The 27,486-nt window shown below is 43.2% G+C and overlaps 1 protein-coding gene and 1 long non-coding RNA gene across 2 annotated transcripts; one reads left to right on the top strand and one right to left on the bottom strand.

Moving 5' to 3' along the window:
- On the bottom strand, window positions 1-22,824 carry LOC5576500 (zinc finger protein squeeze). Its single transcript, XM_001662642.2, has 3 exons — window positions 22,469-22,824; window positions 22,169-22,405; window positions 1-737 (listed from the first exon to the last, which is right to left on the bottom strand). Exons 1-3 carry the CDS (start codon window positions 22,592-22,594, stop codon window positions 153-155), a joined length of 948 nt encoding a protein of 315 aa, XP_001662692.2. The 5' UTR covers window positions 22,595-22,824; the 3' UTR covers window positions 1-152.
- On the top strand, window positions 3,208-3,961 carry LOC110674826. Its single transcript, XR_002499229.1, has 3 exons — window positions 3,208-3,376; window positions 3,438-3,685; window positions 3,745-3,961. It is a non-coding gene; the product is annotated as an uncharacterized LOC110674826 (long non-coding RNA).
- Window positions 22,825-27,486: the final 4,662 nt, after the last annotated feature.

Genomic DNA, 27,486 nt, shown 5'->3' with positions numbered 1-27,486 from the left:
TTCTTTTCTAAAATACTTCGACAAAAATACTCACTTTATTGCATCTATCGGTTTGAGCGCAAAAATTTATATATGTACAGTCTCATCAACCTTAAATAATATATTAATAGTAAAAAGGCACTTGATTTACGCACTATTCTAGCCACGGTATCCTACCGTCTCCTCGTCCTCTTGGCGTCCATGTGCGCCAACAGTTGATTCACGTCCAGGAACACTTGGTCCAAATCGGAGCACTTGGAGTGCCAACAGCGCACCGGCTCTGGAAACGTCATCCCGGGATGTTGCGAACGGAGATGCCGCAGCAGGTGGACCACGACCAGCTTGCCACAAATGAAGCACTTCATCCGGTTCTGCGAGTGGGACTTCACGTGCGATTCCAGCTTCGTAAGGGACGAGTAACGTCTCCGGCAGAATTCGCACTCGTACGGGTAGACTTTTTCGTAGTGGCCTTGGTCCATGAGTAGCGCATTGTTACCTCCGTCGTCCTCTTCGTCGTCCAGCAGAATCGACGTCAGGATGGCGCTGTTGTCGATGAGCGGTTCCTCCGGCTGGTAGTACTGGTCCACTTCTTGGCCTTCCACTAGTTCGAAGTCGTCCAGGTTGAACTCTTCGTATTCCGTTTGCTCGCTTTCGTAGTTTAGCCGTTCGTTCTGTTCCTCCTGCTCCTCGTCATCGTCATCCTCGATGATGACCTGCTCGATTCGGGCCCTCTTCTGAACCGGTTCCTGACTTGGTTCCTGTTGAGCAGTAATAACGAAAAACGAAGAGTAGAATTAATTATAATTCTGAATATTATTCTTGGTTGATATATTTAACAAATATTTTTCGTTGGCATATTTTCCTTAAAACACACATTTTTTCACAAGGTGGTACCAATTTTAAAACCGGATAAAAATCCTGCTGAAGCTTCTAGCTATCGTCCAATCAGCTTGCTTTCCTCTATCAGTAAACTTTTTGAAAAGGTCATTTTGAACAGAATGATGACCCACATCAACGAAAATTAAAATTTTGCCAATGAACAGTTCCAACAAATCTGAATGTTATTCTACTGGTCTTGCTCTTCTAGACATAGAAAAAGCATTCGACAGTGTTTGGCATGAAGGTTTGATTGTGAAATTAAAAAACTTTCCAATTTTCCAACATACATTGCACACTGGGCAAGGGCCGAATTTAGCCAGACAAAACCTCTAGCGCTTTAGGAGAGCATTTCTCCGGGTTGGTGTCAAAGGAGATTTGTTCTTGAATTTGATAATAAAAGTTAGTTGGAAATTTCGCCGCATAGGTGGCGCTGCGATGCAAACTTTTTTATTTCCTAGAGCTTTCGCGTATCTAAATTCAAAATAATTATTTTTTCATATAAATAGTATAGATTGATTATTAATTTGACCACCTATGCGGCGAAATTTCCAACTAAATTTTATCATCAAATTAAAGAACAAATAAAATCAACATAAATCTTCTTTGACACCAGCGCAGAGAAATGCACTCCTAAAGCGCTAGAGGTTTTGTCTGGCTAAATTTTGCTCCTGTCCCAGTGTGCATTGTTAGAATAATCCAAAGTTATCTGTCAAATCGTACTTTTCAGGTTAATTATCAGAGCTCCAGATCTAAAAGACTTCCTGGAAAAGCTGTTGTTCCTCAAGGTAAATTTATACAATATTTTCTCATATGATGACTTACCTCCCCAGAAAACCCTAGAGAGATTTATCAAGAGAACATTTTAAGGAACTCTAAGAGATTCTAAAGGAATGTCTCCAGGGATCCCCCTTAAGCAATTTCTTAAAGTTATTTATCCTGGAATTCCTAAAGGGAATCCTTCGCAAACTAAAAGCAAAAACGTGGTAATTACATTATAAGTTAAAACCAAAGATGAAATAAAGATATCTGTATCATCAACAATTGAAACATGTACAATAACTTGAAATAAATTATGATTTAAAGTAAAAAAATCCTTCGACGAATTTTCAGGAATTAATAGGCTTAGGGGGACTGGGGGTAGTTTGCCCACGTTAAGGAGAACAGCGATTTTAGATGTGAAAAACATTATTTTGTTATAACGTTATGCCTGAAGAAATCATTACATAATTAAAGGATACATTTAGTGAGGTTAAGGTAATACTGTACTTGTTGCGGTAATAAAAACCCTTGCACTAAGGTTCGACAGCTATATTTTATTCAGCTTGAAAGCTATAAATAATCATAATTTTAAGGATCATAGCAGTAATAGATTTCAAAGGGTTACTTACAATTTAGTGCTTTTAAGTTCACGAATAGGGTTAGGGTATAATAAATTTCCGCAAATATCTTTTCAAACCTATCAACAGTTAATTATAAAATCTAATTATTAATGAAGAGATGTTTGAATTCAATTTTAATACTTTTGATTTGATGAAGGTATTTATAAACGAATATTATTGAATAAATTTGATTTGATTTGATTTTCTTTATTATAGAGGCTTTCAGCCTTAGGCGGGTTCACCTCTTTGAGAAAAAACAGGGCAAAAGGTGCCCTCCTGGGTAGATTACATTTCAATTTAGTTTTACAATATCATTACACATATTTGTTATCATTATCAGAATATTCATACTATGGTTTGTATGAGGGGGCCGTAGTTATCGCATGCATCCTTCAAAAAACAGATTGTGGCGGATTCACTAGATGGGTCATTATTCAAAGCGTATTGAGCCGATGTTATAGAGTTCTCTAGGATAATTAAAGATCGGACATTCACATATGAAATGCTCGACCGAATTATGCACCCCGCATGGGTCGCAGCGTCTACGGAATTCAGTATCACCTCCCATATTGTGGGATAATCTCGTATGACCAGTGCGCAATCTCGATAAGATTTGTTGGTCTTTCAGTTTGGGTACGTCCTCCCATTTGTGCGTTTCTCCTTTTATTTTACGTATGAAAGGGTTACGTCTATTATGCCACTCTTGAGACCAAGCCAACCGTACTGTATTGGCCACCCATTTTTTGACATCGGAACCAGGGACCTCTCGGTTATAGAGATTTCTATTCGAACGACCTATGGCAGCCAGCTGGTCTGCAGATTCATTCCCCCGAATACCGCAGTGCCCCGGTATCCAGATGAAGGTTATATTGTTGTTTATGTTGAGAATCGATTGAATTGCCCAAGGTACCTTTAAGGTACAGGTACAGCAATCTAAGCAGTCAGTGGATGCGGGGAGTGGTAGACAGCGAGGGGAGGAAAATGACAGCTGGTGAGTCGGCGAGCTGGCGAGTTTGTTAATGCAATTTTCCCCTCCATCGGTTGCTATCGTCTCCATAGTGCCATAATATTTATTATTACGTGTTGAAAATTCAAAAGGAACATTTTCTGCAGATACCAGCAACAACTTCGGAATACAGGTAAAAAATAAATATATTCCTTATATTACGTCTAAGTAATAATTCAATTGTGCTGTTTCAGGATGCTGCTATTCCACCACGCGAGAAACTAATTGGAAATAAAACATTCCTTATGTGAGGATGACACAGGCGATTGGGTAGCGCAGCTCAAGATTCGTTCGGCTCGAAAAAGACCGTTTCAATTACGGAGGATATTATCGCGAAAACCGATTTTTCCCTAAATTTATACGTCGAACCTAACGTCGGGCATAGTGCGCTGAACAGCGGATCTGGTGTGTTACACAGCGCACCTTGTCCGACGTAGCTCTGGTTTTCAACTGTGTGAATAATATGTACTAGATAAAACTAATTAAATTTATCAATTTCAGGTGCTTCTTCACAACGTGCATTTTGAAGATGGGAATTTAAGCAAACCAATCATTTGCTATTATGGAGAAATGTGATATTCCCGTGAAATTCCAGTGGTATTTATGAATTGTGTTGAAAGTGTACGAATAAAAACTCTATGTTAGAAAAGAAACTTAAAATTACCAGAATTGTGTGAATGAGTACACCTTCATTATATTTTTCTTCAAAACCCGGAGGTTGAGCAAAAATCCTTATTCTCTTTATGTCGACGACAAAAGGACAGCTGAAAAAAATGACGAATGTGATTTTCATTAAAGTTGTTTGTATCTTTTTCCAACCTTCTCATGTTGTCATTGTAATGAATTATTTCTTTTGATTTTACGGGTTAACTGGTCCAATGTAAGTTTTTCTTTCTAACCAAATCGCCACTGGCTCTAAGGATATGTTTAAAACGAATTGAAAGTAAAAAGTTTTCCACTTGGCTGTGATTGACGTTCACGAAACAAAATAGAAATTGAGGGGAAAAAGTCAAGACTTGCTGATCAGATGGAGCAACACAAACTTGCCAGCTGTCAAATATTTTTCCAATATGGCGGAATGCACTAAATTACAGATTGCATTACCTCCCTTATAAATACCTTGGAGAAGACTGTGAGTTGAGTGCTGAGATGACACTAGCAGAATCAGTGAAAATAGCAATAGGGTCATCCGACGGTAAGGAAGCTGCTAGGTATATTGCTGCGGCCTCAGCAGAGAATATGGAGCACATGTTAGGTAGACGATGATAGAAGTTTTGGTTCCCACTGAGTATACCGATTCCGAATGCGCCCCGTGCTTTTGATCCATCGGTGTACCGCTGTGTGTGGTAAGCGTATTTTGTGGCCAAAAGATGTGCAAATGTTGAACGCAGTATCGTGGAGCTATCTCCAGCTTTAAAGTTGTTTTTGATTGAAAGATCGACATTGGGTAAAGGAGCGCGCCAATTTCTTGCTCCTGTCCAGTGGATTACTGCAACTGGAGGGAGTCTCTGATTGGCCACTGATATTAGAAGTCTGTTAGCCTCCTTGAGGATGAAGACTTCAGATTGGCTCTTACAGGTTTTTTCTAGAAAGCTGACTGCTTTTCTACACACTGCGGTGACCAGCGCGTAATTAAATGGTGGCATACCAGCTTCGACACACGCTGCTATCGCTGGGGTTGAGGGTAGTAGGCCAGAAACTATCCGTATGGCATTGTTGTATACAGGAGCCAATGTTCTATTAAGTGTGTCGGAAGCTCTGCATGTTAACTCAGAGCCATAAAAAAGTTTACTCTTAATAGTGGCCCTGGAGATTTTTAAACGCGTATTGCGGTTATTCGTCGTATGTGGTCTTGAAAGAATCTTCAATAAGTTCAACCTGGTCCTACAGTTCCTTTTTACTTCACTGCAGTGATCGTTAAAGGTAAGTCGACGATCCACACGGGCGCCTAGGATTCGTAGTGACTTTTTGAACGGTATCGGTGTGTTGTGAATAGTAATGGCCTTTTTCGGTGGACGGTGATTAAAAGTGCAGATGTGAGACCTAGCACTTTTTTCCGCTGATAGCTGGAAACCTGATGAATGTGCCCATTTGTTAACTGCATTTACAGCGGCTTGTAGTTTCCTTCTGAGTGCCACCGGATGTTTTCCAACAGCGATTAGGACAATATCGTCCGCGTATACAAAAATAAATATTCCTTTCGGTAATGATTTGAAAATGCTATTCATGGCAACTAGGAATAGAGTGACCGCGATAACGGAGCCTTGAGGAACTCCAGTCTCTTCACCGGTAACGTTCGATCGATGATTGCCTATGAGGACTTGGAAAGTTCGACCAGTCAAGAAGTTTTTGATAAAGTGGAGTATGTTGCCGGAAAGGCCCCAATTTGCCAGCTGCCTAAGAACGCTTGGAGTCCATGCGCGATTATAGGCTTTAGACAGATCGAGAGTTGCAATCTCAATGTGGTTGTTGTCGTTGAGGGCGTCGTCTAAAACCTGCCCTAGCGAGGCAAAATAAGTATCTGTTCCGTGACAAGGCCTAAACGCGTGTTGGCGATGATCTAGATAATTGCCATCTTCGAGGTAACGAATTAGCCGGCGGTTCACCATTCGTTCTAACACTTTCGAGATGCAACATGTCAAAGAAATTGGCCGAAAGCTATCTGGTTCGTTAGAGTAGCCCGAGTTTTTTGGGATAGGAACAACTATACTATGTTTCCAATTGGCCGGCAGGGTTTTTCTAGTCCATTCATTATTTAACAGCCGGAGTAGAAGAGATCGACCGCTTTCAGAGAGATATTTCAACATACACAGTACCAAAAAATAATGTGATTTACGTCTTTTGAGATGCACATAAAAGAAGCGAGCCGAATGACGTAAATTTGTGTCGAATTTCAAATACGTTAGTGTCTGATTCGGGAAATGTCGATCACAGTTCCATTGTTTTCGTGTCCTTTAACATGTAAAATTACATTTTTTATTCAATACATCTTCAAGGACACGTTTTCGTGTCGTTCCATCACTTACATCATGTGTCATTCAGTCATAACCAGAATTACGTCCAGAGTAATTTTCATTATTTTTAAGAGTGTAGGGTATCCTACCTCGTCCGGCCCGGCGGATTTTCCCTTTCCATGTTGAAGTGCAAAATTTAGTTCAGCCAATGAAAAGGGGAGATTAATCTCATGATGAGATTCGGGAGGGATCCGAAAGCTGCTGAGGGAGTCCATGGTAACATTATTGATACGAACGAAAGCATGGTCGTATCGCCCAATTGCAGACATGCTGGCAAAATGTTCAGCTAGAATGTTAGCTATCTCGGAGGGATCACGCGTAGTGACTCCTTGATGATTGATTGCAAGACCTGCGAAGCTGCGTTTGCCGTTTAAAGCGTTCACTTTCTGCCACAATTCGGCGGAAGTTTGTTGGTCATTGATTGTATCGAGGAATTTCGTCCAGCTCTGATGTTTGGTGTCTCTGATAGACTGTCGGCAGTTGTTTCGTAAAATTTTGTATGTGCTGAAGGCGATTTCTTTCTGTGGGTTGCCATCTAGGATTCTTTTGGCTCTCCTAAGCGTCTTTCTCCTGGCTTTAACGATTTTTTTAATTTCTGGTGACCACCAGGGGAGGGCTTTGCGACCTGGGATTGAACTGGTTTTAGGAATTGTTTCAGAGGCTACTTGATGGATGGTGTCAATTAAATCGGATATATTGCTTGGTTCGTTAGCCTCGAGCATGCTGTCCATACGTGTTTGGAAGGATGCCCAGTCCGCCTGATCATAAATCCACCGCGGCCGACGTGAAGTTGCTGGTGGTTGCTCATTGAGATAGATGGTTATTGGAAAATGATCGCTTCCCATTGGACTGGACTAACGCTCCACAAGAAACGGTTTGCAATAGTAGCACTAACCATGGATATATCCACGATGGACTCGATCTGGCCTCTGATGAATGTTTTCGTTCCGTCGTTGAGTATGGTAGATCCAGTAGATTCAGCCACAGATACCATGGTCATGCCTCGAGGATTGGACTTTGGACTACCCCAGATCTGATGATGGCCGTTACAGTCTCCAAGCAAAATCCTAGGTTCGGGGATTACGTTCCAGACATTCAGAAGTGATTCTTCAAGGTTTGCTATATTTCCACAGGGGAGATAAAAGCATACTATAGAAATGGGGAAAGGTGCATTGAGTCGAACAGCAATGATTGGGAGGTCTGTGTTTAGCTCAATTTGAGTGAAAGAAAGTTGTGCTAGGATTCCAATGGCTACAGAATGATAAATGTTTGAGGCACACTTGTAAATCCAGCGATATTTGCCTGAGAGCGATCTGTCCAACCTCTGGCAGTTGGTGCGGTGGACTTCCTGTAGCGCTAGGGCAATTGGTGGGTTATTTTTACATATGATCTCCAAATCTGCAAGGTTGTTAGTGAAACCGTTTATGTTCCATTGAACAGCGAAGCGGGTGTTCGAGTTCCTCATATCTGTGGTAGTCCTTTGTGGTGTACAATGGCTGACGGTAAGTGCTTGTTGCTCAACAGATGAAATTCTCTTACTTGGCAGATATGAAGAGCTGCTTTGTTGGGGTATTTCGATGCCATAGCGAAGTAGATAAATGGCGTCGTAAATAGCAGCATTACATGCCGCTTCCGGTAATGGTGCCGTTTTGTCATGTGCCAAGCTGGCAGCATCCAGTCCAATCCTGCTAAGCAAGTTATTTTCATTGTCCGCTGATGGAGTGCTGATTTTAGAATTCCTCTTCCTGATACGTGCTGATCGTCTTGATTGTTGGTTGTTTTTGGATCCGGTGGTTGCTTGAGCGTTTGTTGCAAGTGATTCAGCTCCCACGGTGTCCTTAGGGGAATGGGTTGCATGACCCTTATCCGTCCCTCTTCCACTACTCCTGAAGTGTCGGGGGGTGTCCGCCAGTTCCGGTGGGGGTTGGACTTCCGCACTAACGGGGCCTCGAGTACCACTGGAGTATAGCAGGAATTGTGGAGTATAGGCCGTGGAACCCTTTTGCGTTTCAAATAAGGTTGGAAAGTTGGAATGTCGAGAGGAGTCTTGTAGTTCCGGTTGGGAAAAGACGGCCGCACTACAGGGGCCCCGGCTACCCAAAGCCTCACACGTGGTTCTGTTTTCGTGTGTGTTGATGTCAGTATCGTTGGTGATGGTGGGGGTACCAGTTGACTCCTCTTTATGAGAATGCGCAGCTCTATTGTAATGAGTATAGTCATTGGTAATTTAGAGCTAATCGATAGTATTAGTTCGATGTTCGTGAAGAGGAGTGCTGGAAGATCGTAGGCGTGATTAACTTTGCATCGTTTCGTCATCACCATCAGAAGAGGTGACGAATATAGCGTCGGGGCATTTGACATTGATTTTAGTTTTGGATCTGCCAATCGAGTCATCCAAGTCGGTTGATGAATGGATTCTCTTCGATGTCTTATCTACTGGAGCGACGCTTGGTGTACAAATGGGTTCGTTCTCATTAGACGCTGTTGGTTTTTTGCTCTTGTTCTTGTATTTTCTATCGTCGGTCACCGGATTGTTTGCCGCAGTTGTTTGTAACCATTTGCGTACTTCGTCGTTGGAAACATTGGAGGATTGGATTGGTTCGTAATCGGGAGATGGTAGCGATTGAACTGATTTTTGAGTGAAGAGAGAGTCTGAGGATTTAGGAATAAAGGGAGTTGAGATTTTGCGTGCTCTGCTTATTTTGATTCACTTTTTTCCCATATAGCTCACGAAGTAGTAGATTTTCTCGCTCTTTTTTTGCTAAATCACCCTTCAATGCAGCAACTTCTTCGATAAGATCTTCTATTGTTCCATGTTGTCGGACCAAATCAAGACGAGATCCGATATGTTGTGCTTTCTCCAAAGCCAGGATTCGTTGATCCTTAGTCTCAATCTCTTTCGTTAGTTGATTGACCTTCTGGATAAGTTGGTCGAATTTGGTTTTCCCCACGTTTTCTGTTGTACTCCCAATCGATGCAGATTCAAGTGCCGCAATTCGTTTATCTTTGGCTGCCGTTTCCTGCAAAAGACGATCAACTTTGGAAGACAGATCCGCGATTGTATGATCCTTGCTCGCCGAAGTAACGGCAGCAAACGATCGTGAGCTGTTGGATTGTTCGAAGATCTGTTTGGCTGCGTGGTAGGTGACTCCCATGTCGACTCTGATTCGCTGGATCGCATTTTCTTCGACGTACGTTGGACATTTTTTGCTGGATAAGCTGTGGCTAGCTGAAGCTCTCTTGCAAAACGGATCCGTATTGCATCTGTTGGTTTCGTCGGTCACATGTCCTTGAGAGCAGTTGCCGCAGGTGGGTTGTGATTGTTGGCAGCGTTTCTTGGTATGCCCAAACGACAAACATTGGTAGCACACCATCGGAGCCGGATAATATGGCCTTGTCTTACATCGTAACCAACCAAAATCAATATGATTGGGTACGACGGTTCCCTCAATAGTAAGGATAATCGAAGCGGTGTTTTCGTATTGTTCTTTCCCAGTTCTACGTTTGATCCTGCGGAATTCGGATACCCCTTGGGGAGCAAGACAGTCCATCAATTCATCGTCACTTGCGTCTTTGACGTCCAAGCAGCTAACAACACATCTGGATTTGTTGAGAACGGGATGCTTGCTAATTTTAACCTTTGTACCGTCAGCTAATGTTTTCATTGCCATTAGTTTTTCAACTTGTTTTGGATTTCGAACCTTGAGTGCATAAGAAATACCACGGTTTTCACGAAACGCGCCTTCGATTTTACCACCAATCCACTTTTCCACAGATGTGCGTAAGAGAAAGGGCTTGCTTGGTAAGGGACCGTTCTCACCCTCCAGCTTTAGTACCGTGAGTTTTCCATGTTCATCACTGGGATCTAGCCACGAAAGGACGGTTCTCCCTGCGTAGGAACCGTGGATAATGTTTCGTGCAGAATCGTCAGAGGGGCCTCCTCCGGGATCATCAAAGGGAGGGAATTGGTCCTGATCCGACATAGTCGGAGGACCGAAATATAGCGTTCAACGATAGCAAGGGCAGCTGCCTAAGTTGGACTTGCAAAAATGTTCACTCGCGACGAAAACTACACCGTTCACACGAAACCGATATCTCCTGCAGCAACAAAACAATAGCCACTACAGCAACAATAGATGGATCTGCTTGTTTACAAGCCCCGGTGAAGAGCCGACAATCCAAGCTAGTAAACCCCCGAGGACAGTATCTAGTTGCTTGTCACGGTAAATACTGATCTTTTATACACCACTGGTATTTCAGTTAGGAGATGTAGGAGAAATTTAGGAAATTAGTAGTTGATATACGTCAACAAATCGAAACCAAAAGAATAACGCGCGCGGCGATAACAAAAGACGTCTATTCGGTACAAGACCGAGCTGTCGACTGATTGAATAAATTTCCTGCTCACAATAGGGGATCACTTTCATGCCACCTTCTCGATCACACTTTTATCCCATTGATCACAAGCGCTGATCAGTGACAGCCGAACAATGGATTTCCCGATGACAGGTGTCATTACACCATCCGCTATTGGTCTTCACCCTTTCGGTACTGGGGCGATAGACTTGCGACAACAGTACTCCTTCAAGCATTCCAAAATTCTCAACAGAACTTTTGAAATAATTTCAGAAGCACTTTATGTGGAAATACCTAAACAAGTCCTTGGAAAAATTCAATCCACACAAATTTCCTGGAGGTATTTCAAATGTAACTTTTGAAGAAACTCCAGATGGTAGATATGGTCGGAATTCACATTTTATAAACACAAACCCGACATATTTTATTTTTTAAAACTTGGGCCTGAGTACGATTGAGAGTGATTTTTTCAATTTTTATTCAGCAGAAATGTTCGCAGGGTGGCCACCAAATGTTCATTTTGAAATTCCCGCCTTTTTCCCGGTTTTCCCGGTATAATTTTCAGAATATTCCCGGTTTTCAATTGAAGAGCCTGAACGTGACCCTTCGATCGGTTTTTCAATTGAATACACCAAAAATTTTATTTCAAACTTTTCAACGGTATTTTTCCGTCCAATAAGAAAAAAAAATAATAATCGTAGAAGACTGCCTTGTGTTTTTTGGCTCTCGTACAATTGGTATAAAATGACAAATTGTTGAAAAAACTTAAAAAAGTTAATGTCAAATTTGCTTTCTCGAAAGATTTCCCAAAAATATTTTTCCACTCAAACACGTCGGAGACCCTAAAGAAAACAAAAGTGAAAGAATAATTCAAATCAATCGTCCCGTTCTCAAGCCAACTCATGACATACAAACAGCATTCCATTTCCATTAACATGTCTAGATATGCCCTTTTTGTTGCCTATTACCCTATTTAAAGTATTTCAATTTTCAATCTTACTTTTTTTCTTCATACACACTTAAATACAATTGGCTCGAATGCTGATATATCGGTTTCCATCTAAGTTTACCGAGATTCTCAGTATTTTGTTTTACCATCTCCCATTTTGTTTTCATTTACATTCGGAAAAGTGCATCGGTTTTGTGTATACGTAAAAAAGTAGTGAAAATATAGTGGAAAAGTTTCTACAATTAACCAAGTGCCTGAAGTTATAAGTCTGGAGGAAGTTAGATTGTACGAACTCTTCTGTAAGTATGCTCAAAGTTGTTGTTTTTTATGTAATTTAGTATACAATGTCGTTCGTTTTCTGCCGGGAAGTAATTGTGGAATAATTAGCCGAATTTTAAGGACATGTCAATAATTATTTTCAATTATGTTTTATGGGCAGCCCAAAGTTAGCATTGCTTAAAAACACAAATGTAAACTAAATAAATTAAGAATATATTCTGCGGCAAAAAGTGCCTCAATAAAGATTGTTGTTCATTTTTACTGAGATTTCAGTTTGTGAGATGCCGAGATTCTCAGTTTAACACGGTAGCTAAATTCTTTCACAGAAACCGAGTTAATCAGCTAAACCTATTAAACTGAGATGACTGCCGAGCACTCGGCTGTGCGGATCTCGGTTTCCGAAAGCCATGTTTCGGCATTTTATTCTATGTGTGTAAAAATGAAGAATTCACTAAAGCTAATAAGTTTAAGATGAGGATGAAACAAAGCCACACTAAACTAAAGTAACTAAAGAAAATAATGAATCCAATATGTTACTTTAAGCAAGAAGTTTGAAAATCTGATTCAAAACATTGAATCAAATAAGATAAAGAAAAAAATAAGCCCTGATATTATTATTATTATCTTTATTATCGAGACTTTCAGCCGGAGGCTGGTTCGTCTCCATCGTTGGGTCAAGCCCTGATAGTAAGAGATAAAACAAATAAAATATTCCAAAACATTGCCAACCAACTTGAGTGTAGCAAACTAGACTGTTTCAACAAGAAAATTTAAAAGTTATTTGTCCAAGATAACAGATGCTTAATGATCAACTATATCAACTTTCAACAACTTATTTTTGATGATTTATAGATTTATAGCTTGAACATGTTCTTTCGAAATAATTTTCCCGGTGACCATCTCAAATTCCCGGTTTTTCCCGTCTTTTTCCCGATGAATTCAAATTCCCGTCTTTTTCCCGCTTTTCCCGTTTTTCCCGGTTCGGTGGCCACCCTGTGTTCGTTGGACGATTGTTGCTCTGTTCATAATGATCACCAAAGAAGACTCAAACCCGACCGAAACCTGACATTTTCCAAGCCCAACCCAGACCTGAACCCGATAGTATAGTAGTCTTTCAAACCCGACCCCAACCTGAACTCGAAAAATTGTTTAAACCCGAACCCGGCTATCTCTAGCATTCCAGAAATACATTTTGGAAGATCAAAAAACTCCCATATAAATTTTTGAAAAAACCGTCGTTGATGTTTCTTGAATAATTCTTGAAATCATTCCTGAAGCAATTACTTTAGCAATCTTTATTGAAAGTTCTGGAAATATTGTCTGTTTCATTCACTACAAAACGCGCCGCCAACTTTCGAACAGACTGAAAAAAAATCGTCGCTAGCAAATCAATCAAAGGAGGTGATTTGCCTTTGTGTTGGCAAGACTGGTGAAATGTCAAATACCAGAGAATAAATCAAAGGAGGTTATTTGCCATTGTGTTGGTAAGACTGATGGAATGTCAAATTCATAGCGGTTGCTTGGCTGGCGACGATTTTGGCGACGGTTTCACCGGCGACGATTACAAATCGTCGCGTCCGATAGGGTGCAAAATTTACAATACTGCTTGTGATTTATAAAGGAACCTTTACTGTTGCGGCCCACTGTTCACAATTGCAACGCCGCGGCCCACTGTTGCGAAAGAGCACAACCGTGAACGTGTCCTGTTTTGTTGTTGTTGTGCAGCATAAATGTTGATTAACGGAGAGTGCGAAAAGAGGGAGAAAACAGCCATTGCAGCTGATCGGCGATTAATTTAGAAAGGCAACTGCGGTGGAAGATGGTGTTTTTCTCCATCAGTAATAAGTGTTTGCCAGTGAAGTTTCCTGTGATTTGTTCTTTCGATTGATTGTTAGGTGATAGAATATCGTCGAATATACCGTTGTTTACCGTAAGATTACGTTTGTGCAATGTGTGTCGTATATGCTAATGTTGATTATTGTAAATAGGATTACCCTACACACCCGGAGGTAGAGTAAGAGGAGCAATTGTAGCCGAAGGGAAAAAACTAGATTGTAAGTCGTTTGTATTTAATTGTTTGTAATAAGGTTTAACGTAAATGTTGTAAATATATTTCTAGTTGAGTTTGTTGCGAGCCGACATACTGTGAGATCGTTTTTACCCGTATCCGAAGGGTGCGAACATTTCCTCAAAATCTATCTACCACCATGGCCTACAAATACCCGTGCTGCGATGAAGGGGAGGATTTTGATGCCAGCGTTCGTTGTGAAAGGTGTGAAGAATGGTACCACTTTTGCTGCGTGAACGTGGATGATAGTGTCGCCGAAGTTGTCTGGTACTGTGGGACCTGCCTAGGAGAGGATCGAGACATCCGTACTTCCGTACTTTCGTTGGGTGTCCCAGGCAACACCGCCATATCTCCAGTGGTGTTCAACCATCCCAGGCAGATTGAGGGTGATAGGGCAGGTATCGGTAAGTCGACGAGAAGCAAGACCAAAGGTCGCATCACTAGGAACCAAGCGCAGGATGAGATTGTCGAAGATGTTGAAGTAGGCAACTCAACTCAAGCAGAAGATCAGGAGACAATAGATTCAGAAAGAAAGCAAGAAGAAGAAGAAGCAAATAAAGATGACCGCGACGCGTTTTTGCATGCTTTGACGGAGGCATTCGGTCGTTATTGCAACCAGGTCAAGCGTTCAGAGTCTGTTCCTGTGAAGAAGCCCGATCGTGTTCGTGAGAGTGTCAAGAAAAGTGCCAGTTTGAGTGCCAGAGTGTCGTCGCCGGAGTCAACGCGTACCCGTGCGTGGAGAGAACTTCAAGAACTCAAGGAGTGGAACCGATTGGAAGAGCAAGAGGAAGAGAATCAGCGTAAAATCCTGGAGCTGGAGCGGAAGAGAATAGCCCGCAAGAAGAAAGTGCTGGAAAGAAGGTCGGAATTGCGGAAAATCATCGACCAGGGAAGGAAGGTGGAAGAATTCGTGTTCAACGAGGATGAATTCCCAGAAATGGAGGCTGCAGTTGAGTTCGACGAGGACCTGGAACTGGAAATGTTTCCGAAGGATGTTGGACCATTACAGCGTCGGAAGAACACGAGACCACCGAAACCCCAGAAGTTGGACGTCAGACTTCCAAGGCCGTCGTTTGAAGAAGAATTAGGTGTTCGTCATACTGCTTTCGACGGAGAGTGTAGTGAAGAGCGAGGCGCTATCGGACGCAGTTTGAGTCGGATCAAGATGCCAGAGCCAGGTCCATCGCGGCTTCAAATTGCTTCGAGGCAGGTGTTTCCAAGGAACTTCCCAAAGTTCAATGGCGCTGCCGAAGAATGGCCAATATTCATCAGCGCTTACGAACAAGCAAATCAGTCCTGCGGTTTCACCAATGCTGAGAATTTGGTCCGTCTACAGGAGGCATTGAAAGGGAAAGCATTGGAAACGGTCCGAAATCGACTGCTTCTGCCGGAGAACGTCCCGTTGATAATCGAGAAGCTGAAGAAGCGGTTCGGAAATCCAGAAGTCTTGTCGACGAGGTTGGCAAATCGGATTCAGCAACTTGAAGGACCGAAGGTCGAGAGTCTAGAGTCGGTGATAGAGTTCGGGAGTGCCGTAGAAGAATTCACCCAACACCTGAAGGCGGCAGGACTTGTGAACCACCTGAAAAACCCGATTTTGATGCAGAGTTTGGTCCAGAAACTGCCATCGTATTACGCCATGGAGTGGGTGGAGTATAAACGACGAGCCAAAGCCGTTGACCTCGAAACATTTGGCGCGTTCATGGAGTGTCTGGTGGAAAAGGCATTGGAGGCAACCTTTGAGAAGTCGGGAGAGATCGAGCGTTCCAAATCGCGGGATAAGTCGAGGACGAAAGCCTTCGTTCACGCCACCGACGGAGGAAGCACTCAATCCGGTCAAAAGAGCGTATCGGAGAAATCAGAGTCGAATTTGCCGCCTCAGTCTCTTCGCCGGGACTTGAAATGTTCGATTTGCCAAGAACCCGGGCATTTTGGGAGAAACTGTCAGGAATTGCTGAAACAGGACCTGGAAGGGCGGTGGAAGACGGTCGAGAAATTGAAGCTGTGTCCTCTTTGTTTGTACGACCATGGCCAGCGATCGTGTCGTATAAGGATGCAGTGCAAGGTGGAAGGATGTCAAGAATGCCATAACGCTCTGCTACATGGACGTCGAAAACAAGCATCGAGAGTTCAAGCACAGTGCAACAGTCATCGCCATGAAACCCGAGCAGTGTTGTTCAGGATGATTCCGGTAATGCTGTACAATGGGAAGAAGAAGGTCGACACGCTTGCGTTGATCGATGAAGGATCGTCCGTTACCATGATCGACAGTGAGTTGGCGAAAACGCTAGGTGTTGACGGGCCGATAGAACCGTTGGAGATGACATGGACGAACGGTGTGCAGCGTACGGAACATGAATCCAAGAAGGTGGTGCTGGAGATATCCGCCATAAATTCGAGGGAGCGGTATAAGCTGGTGAAAGCCCACACGGTGCATAGGTTAGACCTCCCTACACAGAAGATGGACGCAAGAAAGCTAGTGGATGAGTTCAGGCACCTGGACCACATCGATATTCCCAGCTATGGCAGAAGTGTACCGAAGATCATGTTAGGAATCGACAACCTACATGTGATCGCTCCGCTAGATTCGCGGATCGGAGAATGCGGCGAACCAGTTGCCGTGCTTTGCAAGCTTGGTTGGGCAGTGTATGGACAGCAAGCGAAGGTCGTAGACAGAGTCCATTTCTTGGGCCATCATCGATGCTCGTGCGAAGAGTGTAGCAAGGCAGATAAAGGGTTGGATGAGCTGCTGAAACAACACTACCAGCTGGAAGAAATTGGAGTTTCCCCTGTTCGCCTAGAGTCGGATGAAGATCGCAGAGCACGCGAGATTCTGGAGAAGACCACCCGGAGGGTTGGCGAAAGGTTCGAGACCGGACTGTTATGGAAGGAAGATGATGTTACATTTCCGGAAAGCTTCGACATGGCCTTGAGAAGGATGCGGAGTTTGGAGGCGCGAATGAATCGGAATCCTGGAGTTCGTCAGATTCTTGAGAAGCAGTTGGAAGATTATCTGGTCAAGGGTTACGCACATCGTATCACTGAGCAAGAGTTGAACGAGACGCCGAAAGGTAAAGAGTGGTACTTGCCGCTGAATTACGTAACGAACCCTAAAAAGCCGGGCAAGGTACGATTAGTCTGGGATGCAGCCGCTAAAGCGCATGGAGTGCCGTTCAACGATATGCTACTGAAAGGACCGGACATGATTACTTCGTTACCAGCGGTGATTAATGGCTTTCGCGAGAAAAGGATAGCATTCGGCGGTGACATAAAGGAAATGTTTCACCAAGCACTGGTGCGACCGGAGGATCGTCAAGCACAACGATTCCTGTTCCCTGGTGCGGATGGAGAAGTGGAAATCTACGTGATGGATGTGGTGATTTTCGGATCGAGTTGTTCGCCTTGCTCTGCGCAATTCGTGAAGAATCTGAATGCTCAAGAACATGCTGAACAGTATCCAGAAGCAGCGGACGCGATTGTTCGGAAGCACTACGTCGACGACTATTTTGACAGCGCCGACACCGAAGAGGAAGCAGTTAGAAAGGCCAGTGACGTCTGCCGAGTACATGCCAAAGGAGGTTTCGAGATTCGGAACTGGGTCAGTAATTCGGAGGAAGTTCTGCGGCAGCTCGGAGAGCCAAAGTGTGCGGCGAAGCCGCTAGAAGTCGACAAGAACTGCCCCACGGAGAGAGTTCTCGGAGTATTGTGGGACCCGGAAGCAGATAATTTCGTGTTTTCAACAGAGATTCGACAAGACCTTCAGGCCTACATCCGAGAAAACGCCTGGCCTACGAAAAGGATTGCATTGAGGTGTATTGCAAGCATGTTTGACCCGAAACAATTTCTCGCTCCCCTGTTGATACAGGGAAGGATCATCATGCAGGACGTGTGGCGTAGCTGCATCGGCTGGGACGATAAGCTCACCGAAGAGCATTATGAGAGATGGAAGAAGTGGACAAGCCTGTTCCACCTGATTGACGAAATTCGAGTTCCACGATGTTATCTCGGTGGACTAGAGTCGGAGGCGTACCAGACAGTGCAGCTACACGTGTTTACCGACGCCGGAGAAAAGGCCTATGGGTGCGTTGCCTACTTCAGGTTCGAGAACGGCGGAGTCGTTCAGTGCGCATTCATCGAGGCGAAGGCGAAGGTGGCTCCACTTCAGTACTTGTCTATCCCGAGGTTGGAGTTGGAGGCCGCTATTCTTGGTGCTCGGATGATGTCGATTTGTGAAAATCATTCCTTTCCCGTGTTGAAGAGGTTCCTGTGGTGTAATTCAGATACAGTGGTGTCATGGGTGAAGTCCGATCAACGAAGATACAGACCGTTCGTCGCTTATCGAATCGGAGAGATCATCAGCACCACGAATCCAGAAGATTGGCGTTGGGTCAACTCGAAGAGCAATCCAGCGGACGATCTGACGAAGTAGGGAAAAGAAACGGAAATAAAGTCGAGCAACCGATGGTACAAAGGACCGGAATTCCTGTATCAAGGAGAGGAAAATTGGCCGAAGCAGAACCGTCCGAGAGTAGAGGTCGCCGAGGAACTTCGAGCAAGTGTGCTGTTCCATTACATTGCGTTGCCCGAAGGTTTGATGGAGAGGATGCAACACATCTCGAGATGGTCGGTGATGGTCCGGACGATAGCAACCATGTTCCGCTTCGTATCCAACTGTCGTCGTCGTATTCAGAAGAAGCCGATTGAAGCATTGCGGAAAGCCGATGGTGGAGGTATCTCGAGCGATGAAGTACCGTTGCGGCAGGAAGAATACCATTCGGCGGAGGTCCTCTTGTGGAAGGCGGTTCAAGCAGACGAGTTCGCCGATGAAGTGAGGACAATGCTGAAGAACAAGGAGTTGCCGTTATCGGAAGCGATACCTCTCGAACGGTCAAGTTCGTTGTTTCGCCTGGCACCGTTTCTGGATGAAGACGGAGTCGTTCGGATGGAAGGTCGAACCGGAGCAGCGGAGTATGCAGCGTTCGATGCAAGATTCCCGATCGTTTTGTCGAAGGACCACGTGGTGACGAAGAGACTGTTGGAGCATTACCACCGGCAGTTTGGCCATAGCAGCAGAGAAACCGTGGTGAATGAAATCCGGCAGCGGTTTTACATCCCGACGTTAAGAGTGCAGGTCGACAAGGTGATACGTGGATGCATGTGGTGCAAGATTCAGAAGGCGAAGCCAACTGTGCCGAGAATGGCACCATTACCAGGACAGCGTTTAGCAGCGAAGGTCGATCCGTTCTCCTACGTCGGTATCGACTACTTCGGCCCACTAGATGTGTCCATTGGACGAAGGAAGGAGAAAAGATGGGTGGCACTCTTCACTTGCATGACAGTGCGAGCAGTGCATCTGGAGGTGGCGTATAGCCTGACGACGGAGTCGTGCAAAATAACGATCAGGAGGTTCGTGAAGCGACGTGGCAGTCCAACCGAGATTTTTTCGGATAACGGCACTAACTTCGTGGGTGCAAACCGAGACCTAGTTCGAGAGATAAACGCGGGATGTGCAGATACCTTCACCAGTTCGAAGACCCGTTGGACGTTTAACCCACCGTCAGCACCACATATGGGTGGTGCGTGGGAGAGAATGGTGCGCTCGGTGAAAGAGGCGTTGAAGGCGTTCACCGACGGACGGAAGCTGACGGATGAAATCCTGCAGACGGTGTTGGTAGAAGCAGAATACCTGGTGAACTCGCGTCCATTGACGTACGTGTCCACCAACGTGAAAGAGGACCAGGAAGCGCTAACACCGAACCACTTTCTGCGTGGCTGTTCGACTTTGGAGTGTTTGCCGTCAAGAGATCCCGTAGATTTGGCCGATACGTTGCGGAGCAGTTATAATCGAGCACAGTTTCTGACGGATGGTTTCTGGGACCGTTGGCAAAAGGAGTACTTGCCGACGCTGAACAAGAGGACGAAATGGTTCGTCGACCGGCGACAAGTGGCGGTCGGAGACTTGGTGTTTGTTGCTGAAGGTGACAAGCGAAATAGTTGGGAGCGAGGCATTGTGAAGGAAGTGTTCACCGGAAAGGACGGGCGGATTCGTTCGGCGAACGTGCAGACGAGCAGAGGTGTGAAAACTAGGCCGGTAGTAAAGCTTGCCGTTCTGGAGATCGACTCGGAGGAGTAACCCCTGATCCACACCCGAGAAGCAGCCACAGGGTTTACGGGTGGGGGGATGTTGCGGCCCACTGTTCACAATTGCAACGCCGCGGCCCACTGTTGCGAAAGAGCACAACCGTGAACGTGTCCTGTTTTGTTGTTGTTGTGCAGCATAAATGTTGATTAACGGAGAGTGCGAAAAGAGGGAGAAAACAGCCATTGCAGCTGATCGGCGATTAATTTAGAAAGGCAACTGCGGTGGAAGATGGTGTTTTTCTCCATCAGTAATTAGTGTTTGCCAGTGAAGTTTCCTGTGATTTGTTCTTTCGATTGATTGTTAGGTGATAGAATATCGTCGAATATACCGTTGTTTACCGTAAGATTACGTTTGTGCAATGTGTGTCGTATGTGCTAATGTTGATTATTGTAAATAGGATTACCCTACACACCCGGAGGTAGAGTAAGAGGAGCAATTGTAGCCGAAGGGAAAAAACTAGATTGTAAGTCGTTTGTATTTAATTGTTTGTAATAAGGTTTAACGTAAATGTTGTAAATATATTTCTAGTTGAGTTTGTTGCGAGCCGACATACTGTGAGATCGTTTTTACCCGCATCCGAAGGGTGCGAACATTTACTATATAGAAATGCACATATGATCAATTGGAAAGGAAACTACTCGATTAATAACAATGGAAGTACTTACACTTAGCGGAGTAGCAGGTTCCAGTTGAAACGTAACACCAGAAAAAAATCTTTGAAAAAAGATAAAGTTTATCTAGAGGAAGAAATTGCATTTCATGGACTTTTCTCGCGGGGCACGATATGCAAAACTATGTTCTACGATATCATAATATTCCTGCATATCATGAGGGTCGTGGGTTTGAATCCCACCAATTGTAGGTCGTTTAGGGTTAGACATTTTCTCGAGTTTCCACCGCATTAGAAAATTGACCTAGTCACCTCGCTTGTGCTGTGTATCACGAGCGAGGTACGTGACAAAAGCTTGTCTATAAATCACGAATACAAAAAAAATAAAATAAAATTTGTTTGAACTGTATTCATTGGCCACACCCCTCTTCACCCGAAATAGTCTTTTAACCGAACCACCAGATAATCGAAAAACAAACAATTAAATCTCGGGATAATACCTACCTACGGGATAATATTTTGCAGGATTTTCGAAGGGAATTTATCGAAAAACATTGGACAATTATTAGAAAAAATGCTGTAGTTATGCGGAAACTTAAATTAACTTTCAAATATTCTATGGGATTTTTGAGAAGCTCCTTAAGAAATGGTTGGAAAAACTACAGGAGTAATACTTGGATGAAATGCAAAAGAAATTCCAGATTTCCTCAAATAATCCCTCAAAGCATTTTGTTTTTTTTTTTTCTTTTTTTTTTTTGGAAGGAAACGTGGATAAATACTTGAAGAAATCCACATGAACAGGCGGAGGAATTCTTTGAAGGTTCTTTTAAAAACCACTATTTTTTTCTAAAGCTTTGGAATAGAACTTTAAGGATTTTCTCGGAAAAAAAATCTATAGAAATCTTTTGAAGATCTCCTAGAGTTGGAGAATTTGGTTGAAGGATTAGTGGAAAAAATATCAGGAGGGAATTCTAAAGGAGTCTTTGGAAAAGAAATTAAAGTAATATTTGAGGAAATTACTGGAAGTAGTAGCTTTGCGGTTCTCAACGATTTACTTGAATGAATTCTGGAGAAATTCTTCTAAGCAACCTTCGAAAAATCGCTGGGAGAATTGGTAGAGGCATCTCTAGAATAATTCCTGGAGAGATCCCTGTAGGAGAACCTGAACTTATTCTAAATAAAATCACTATGATAATTTCTGAAGCTTTTCTCTAAGGAATCTAAGACGAAATTCTTCAACAACCTGTTGAGCACGTTATTATAGGTTACTTTGGAGCCTGTAGAATTATGCATCATGGCTTATTAGCAGAATTAGGAAACAAGAGACTTATTTGATAGACTTTTTAAAGACTTGCATTACCTAGCGAAACCGATAGAGAAATGTTTGAAAAAATCTGAGAAATTTCTAGAGGAATCCTTGGACGAGTTTCTAGATTAATTTTTGAAAACAAAAACCAGAAACAATAATTTGGAGAGCTACCGGCCATGAAAGTAGTTCCCTCCTTACCTCCGATTCCTTTTGGGACTCTTCCGCATAATACACCTCCTCTTCGTCGTCATCGTCCAGACAAACCACTTCCGTGGGCTGTTGGCTGCAGGACACCTGTTCTTTGCGCAGTTCCGCTTGTTTCTCCCGGTAGAAATCGTTATTCACGATGCATTGGATTTTGAACGCGGACAATTCGTTCAGCTTTCGCTCGCATTCCCCGCAAATCGACGACGGATAATCGTCCTCAGCTGTTATCTACAAAAGGAAAAGACTATAAAAACACCCTTGAATGAAGCATACTTTCACCAGTAGACTTACCCTTATGGAAGTGCACTCGACCACTTTCTGAATCAGGAGGACATTCGGCTTCATAGTCATCTCGTCGAAGAGCGGAATCCGGCCGCTGTTCAAAGTCAAACACAAACGGCACAAGCGGTTTTCCATGATATAGCTAATGTTCTACGCTCACAAATGTTTCATTTAAACTTAATAAAAGAATAAACTATGCTTTCAGTTAAATAATATTTCACTTCTACAACTAATGGAATGTTTTCGGAGCAAAAATCGACGCCACTTGTTGAGCGAAAGTTTGATTGCGGCGAGGCGGATGAGGCGACGTGTGTACAAACAAAACTGGTTTGATTTGACAGCTCTGCGTTGAGAGGAGTGGGACGACCGACGTTCATTTCATTACGAACGGTACCGGTACACAGAAAAATAGAACTAAAAATACAAAGAAATCGCGTAACTTTTTGAAATAACCTCTCAATTTATTGTAAATTTTGCACCCTATCGGACGCGACGATTTGTAATCGTCGCCGGTGAAACCGTCGCCAAAATCGTCGCCAGCCAAGCAACCGCTATGAATTTGACATTCCATCAGTCTTACCAACACAATGGCAAATAACCTCCTTTGATTTATTCTCTGGTATTTGACATTTCACCAGTCTTGCCAACACAAAGGCAAATCACCTCCTTTGATTGATTTGCTAGCGACGATTTTTTTTCAGTCTGTTCGAAAGTTGGCGGCGCGTTTTGTAGTGAATGAAACAGACAATATTAGATTATATTTTGCACTGAGTTTAAGGCCGCACGGGACGTCATCATAATCACCCTATCCATTTCAAGAAGCAAATCCCAAGAACCACTCCATATATCGATGCGAAAATGTATTGCGGCGCTTATATTAAATCCACATCCAGCGGCGGCGGTAACGCGCAGAAGATATGCGCGCAATTCAAACGCAACGTCAAAATTCAAGTAGGCTTGGATTTTTTCGTTCTTCAAGGACGCAAATGTTTCAAATTTGCTAAATCTGTAACATTTGGTGATTTTCATTATCACTGCGACGGTATATCGACATTTTCAGATAATCGCATTACGTGGATTTATCTTGCAGAGCACAATATCACTATGATTCTATATATGTAGTGCACAACCCGATAAATTTTCAGCTTCATCGGTTCACTAAAACTCGAGATTTGCTTCCACAAAGTTTTGATGATTATTGTTAGAGTGAGACGAAAGATAGGGAAAATAACACGGTCTCCCGTGTCCCCTTAATACAGTACCAGAATGACGGCCTAAGGCAGGATATACCATCTATTGTTCGACAATAGTAAACTGTTGTGCTCGAGTCTTTAATAACGTTGTTGAGATCAAGGCTGGTTCATTGTACTCTGTAGCCAGAGTAGGAGGAGCTCGACCCGCCTTGGTTGAGATATATTAGAGTACATTCTGATTAATTATATGCGGACATAATTGAAATTTAAATAAGTTTATAAAAATACCACTTTTTTGATAATTTTATATTATATAATACAATAAGTCTAACAGTAGCTTACATATTTGTTGATGGATCCATTGTAAGAGCTACATTCCTGGGTACGCAGATGTCTTGTCGCGTCTCATCAACAACCACGAGAAGCCAGATGAGGAAGTAGTAATCGCAATGGTTCGAGTCGAAGATGATGTCAGTTCCAGTTTGCAAGATACTCTACAAAACCTCCCTGTCACTTCCAAGATGGTTCAAGACGCTACAGCTAAAGATCCACTACTGCAGAAGGTGTCATCCTACATCAAGAATGGGTGGCCAGCGCGAGCTGAAGCTGTTCCAGACGAGGTAAAACCTTATTTTGGTCTTCGAGAGTCCTATTCATTGATCGGAGGCTGCGTGATGATGGTGGATCGAGTCGGTATTCCCAAGTGCTTACAAAAACGTATCTTGAAGAGAATAGGGTCCTAAAGCCCTGTCTCAATTTTGGTATCAAACGCTTAAGTTTAGGGCAAAAACACATGTTTACTCAATTTTTAATTGATTTTCATTTGTTTAAGTCCAAAAAACATTTTTTATGATTTTTGAAATTTTGTCTCACCCCTTGGTTTAAACTAAAATTTTGGGTATATTTTGTTTTCCGTGTCCCTTCCGAAATGTCAGATAGGAACAACCTCAGTGTTAAAACTATATGCCCTGTGACATTTTTGTCGAAACAGTGAATGTCAAACATGATCACAAGTGTCATGGTTCATATTTGGAACCATTTTTCGAATTGAAGTTAAAAAATGTTATAGCCGTTATTTGAGCTGGAGAAATAGCTAAAGTAGTTGCAAGAACATGCTCTTTCGTATTATTAAATAAAAACAAGAATTCATTAAACATTTTAGGACCCAATTCACGATGGTCATCCCGGAATCGAACGCTCGAAGGCAAGTGCTCGAGGAATTGTTTTCTGGCCACGAATCGACAACGATATTGTTGACTACGTCCGCCGATGCTCAAGCTACGCCAGTGCTGCCAAGTCCCCTCCACAAGCCAACCCACAACCGTGGCCGGATGCGGATGGTCCATGGCAACGGCTACATTTGGATTTTGGATTTTGGTCCATTGGATGGATTCTACTATCTGGTCCAGGCATTGCAGAATTCGCTCTCATTTGAGTATGAAGCACGATCAAAGCAAGCAAAGAAAAACATCCCATCTGTTGCGGTCCACGATCGTCATTGTATCGCAAGGTGTAACAAGTCTGATAAAGGGAAGCAGCGAGCGAGAGCCCCAAAGAGAGAGCGATGATAAAATCCAATTTTCTCGCTTGTTTACCGTTGGGGATAGGTGTTTTTCTTGACTGGCACGATGAACAATCCACGAACTTCCAATAGCAATAGTGTCCCCCACGCTTGGAGCATGTTTAGAGGGGTTTTATCATGCACTACTATCCCCCCAATCTGATCAAAGTTGTAGCAGTATACGATAAACAGTCTCTCATAATGTGCAGCATGTTATGATAGTTACAGAGAGAGATACGTTAGAGATTCTCTCAATTTTCTCAGGATTCAATCCCTGATCTGGTCGTTGTGGACTCAAGTACAAAATGGCCAGAAATTCTGCAGACGCGATCTCCGACAAGCTCAACAATCTTTTTCCTCCGCGAATGTTTCGCCCGATTCGGCATACCAACGGTAATCGTGACAGACAACGGAAGTCAATTCGTCAGTGCCGAGTTCCGGAAATTCTGCGAGGAGTTAGCACCATAAATGTCGTCTTTCTCACCTCGGTATATATTCTCATTGGTTTTGAATCGAAAAAATTTACACTGAAATAAAACCACAGATATTGCAATTTCAGGAAAAACTTTCCGTTTTACGGTTCAACGAAAAGCTGCCGCAGCTGTCACATCACTGATTTGCACTGGTAAATCATCAGTAGGCTTCAATGATACCTTGGATACCGCGTTGATGATTATTGTTAGTTGCTATTTTGTTTTCTTCAATGATAGAATGATTTCAAAGCCTGCGGTAGAACCAAAGACACATTAAAGACCTCCATGTTCCTTGCAGTTTTCCAAAATTTCATGGCTCCCAAGGTAATCTAGAATGCCGTGCAAAGTGTACTGTGATCTGTCAAACTTGGGTACCTTTTACACTACCGAGGGACCAAATGCAGTACTAGAAGTGGTACCAAATCTGAGCCCGAGTGGGACGGACCTGGTAGAACTTTGACAGCTGCGGTAGAACTCTGTGGCTACCGCAAAACGGAAAATTTTCTAAACAACCGTAATATATTTTATGTGCGTATAGAACACATACATGCGTTTTGATCACTCAAAATAGGATTTCATGTGCCGCATTTAGTTCTCATATGAGGACAAAGAAGTTAAATCTCAGGGGGTGGGAAACTTGGCTCACTGTGCCCGGCACACTATTCCGCACAGTTCCGCACATCTGGGCACCCTTCTCATCAGCATTTTTTTCTTTTTTTTTATTGGATTTGACAACTGAATCTTTGTTGTTGTTAACCATCAGCAAAAAAAAAAAGTAGTGCGGCTCAACCCAGGCAACCAGCTTGTTTTAACTATCTAAAACTTGGTTTTGTTTGGTAAGTACTAAATGGAAAATGTGTACGTCTTCGTTTGCTCACAGCCGTTTATTTATTACTTTGCCTCCGGTACCAGATGTTTGGCGTGCAAATTGATGTTCGGTTCCACGATGGTCCAGCCCAGCCCAGCCTCCACTGAGTAGCATTACCAGCGGCATTCCATGATTACGGACAATCTCGTACCTCCCGCCCACACCATCGCCGATAATATCCAGTACGATCTCGGAGGGTCATCTTTCAGCGCATTTTTGCCGGCGTTGAAGATTAGCCAGTTTGCTCGAAAACTGATAGAAACGACAGTACCAGATTCTCAACGCAGATGCTGCTCATCTCCCAGGAAGAGCTTCAGCCCAACCGTTCTCTTGATCGCCAGCTCTGCCTTGTAGATAATCAATAAGAAAGATAATAAGAATAATCAATTTACACACTCCACCATCATCCATCAAATCCGTAGCATGTCCGTTGTCCTGGTGGGGATTCAAATTTACCATCATTTCTGTTCGATTTCTGATCTCGCCCCAAAAGCCATTGGTAACCAAGTGTGTCTTCCTTAGGCGAGTGGTTAGAGTCCGCGGCTACAAATCTAAGCCATGCTGGAGGCGTCTGGGTTCGGTTCCCGGTTGATCCAGGATCTTTTCATAATGGAAATTATGAAATCGTATCATCGTACCTGCCACACGATATACGAATTCAAAATGCAAGTTTCTGATCGTTGATAATTATTTAAATATATGAATACTAACGAATCCGATCCTGCGTTGAAGATGTTAGGACCCATTCTCAAATTTCATAACGTTAAATGAAGTCGGTGGGTGTCCTTGATATTACAGTTGATACAGCATTTTTAAAATATTTATACAAAATTCGTTACGAGGGGGTGGGTGGGTGTCGAAATAGGCCATATTCAGCATAACATAATTCGTGAATAATCCTTTAGTGAAAGTCACATTGTATGTACAATATT

The sequence above is a fragment of the Aedes aegypti genome, chromosome 1 (genome assembly GCF_002204515.2).
Source record: "Aedes aegypti strain LVP_AGWG chromosome 1, AaegL5.0 Primary Assembly, whole genome shotgun sequence".
Classification (NCBI taxonomy): domain Eukaryota; kingdom Metazoa; phylum Arthropoda; class Insecta; order Diptera; family Culicidae; genus Aedes; species Aedes aegypti.
The sequence above is the reverse complement of the archived record's forward strand: the minus strand, read 5'-3'. Positions and strand labels throughout refer to the sequence as shown.

Excerpts from the sequence above, each read along its gene's own strand:
- LOC5576500 (XM_001662642.2), bottom strand. The coding sequence starts at position 22,594 with ATGGAAAACCGCTTGTGCCGTTTGTGTTTGACTTTGAACAGCGGCCGG. Across the intron at positions 22,406-22,468 it reads TCGAGTGCACTTCCATAAGG|ATAACAGCTGAGGACGATTA; the intron begins GTAAGTCTACTG and ends TTCCTTTTGTAG. Across the intron at positions 738-22,168 it reads AGTCCCAAAAGGAATCGGAG|GAACCAAGTCAGGAACCGGT; the intron begins GTAAGGAGGGAA and ends ACTGCTCAACAG.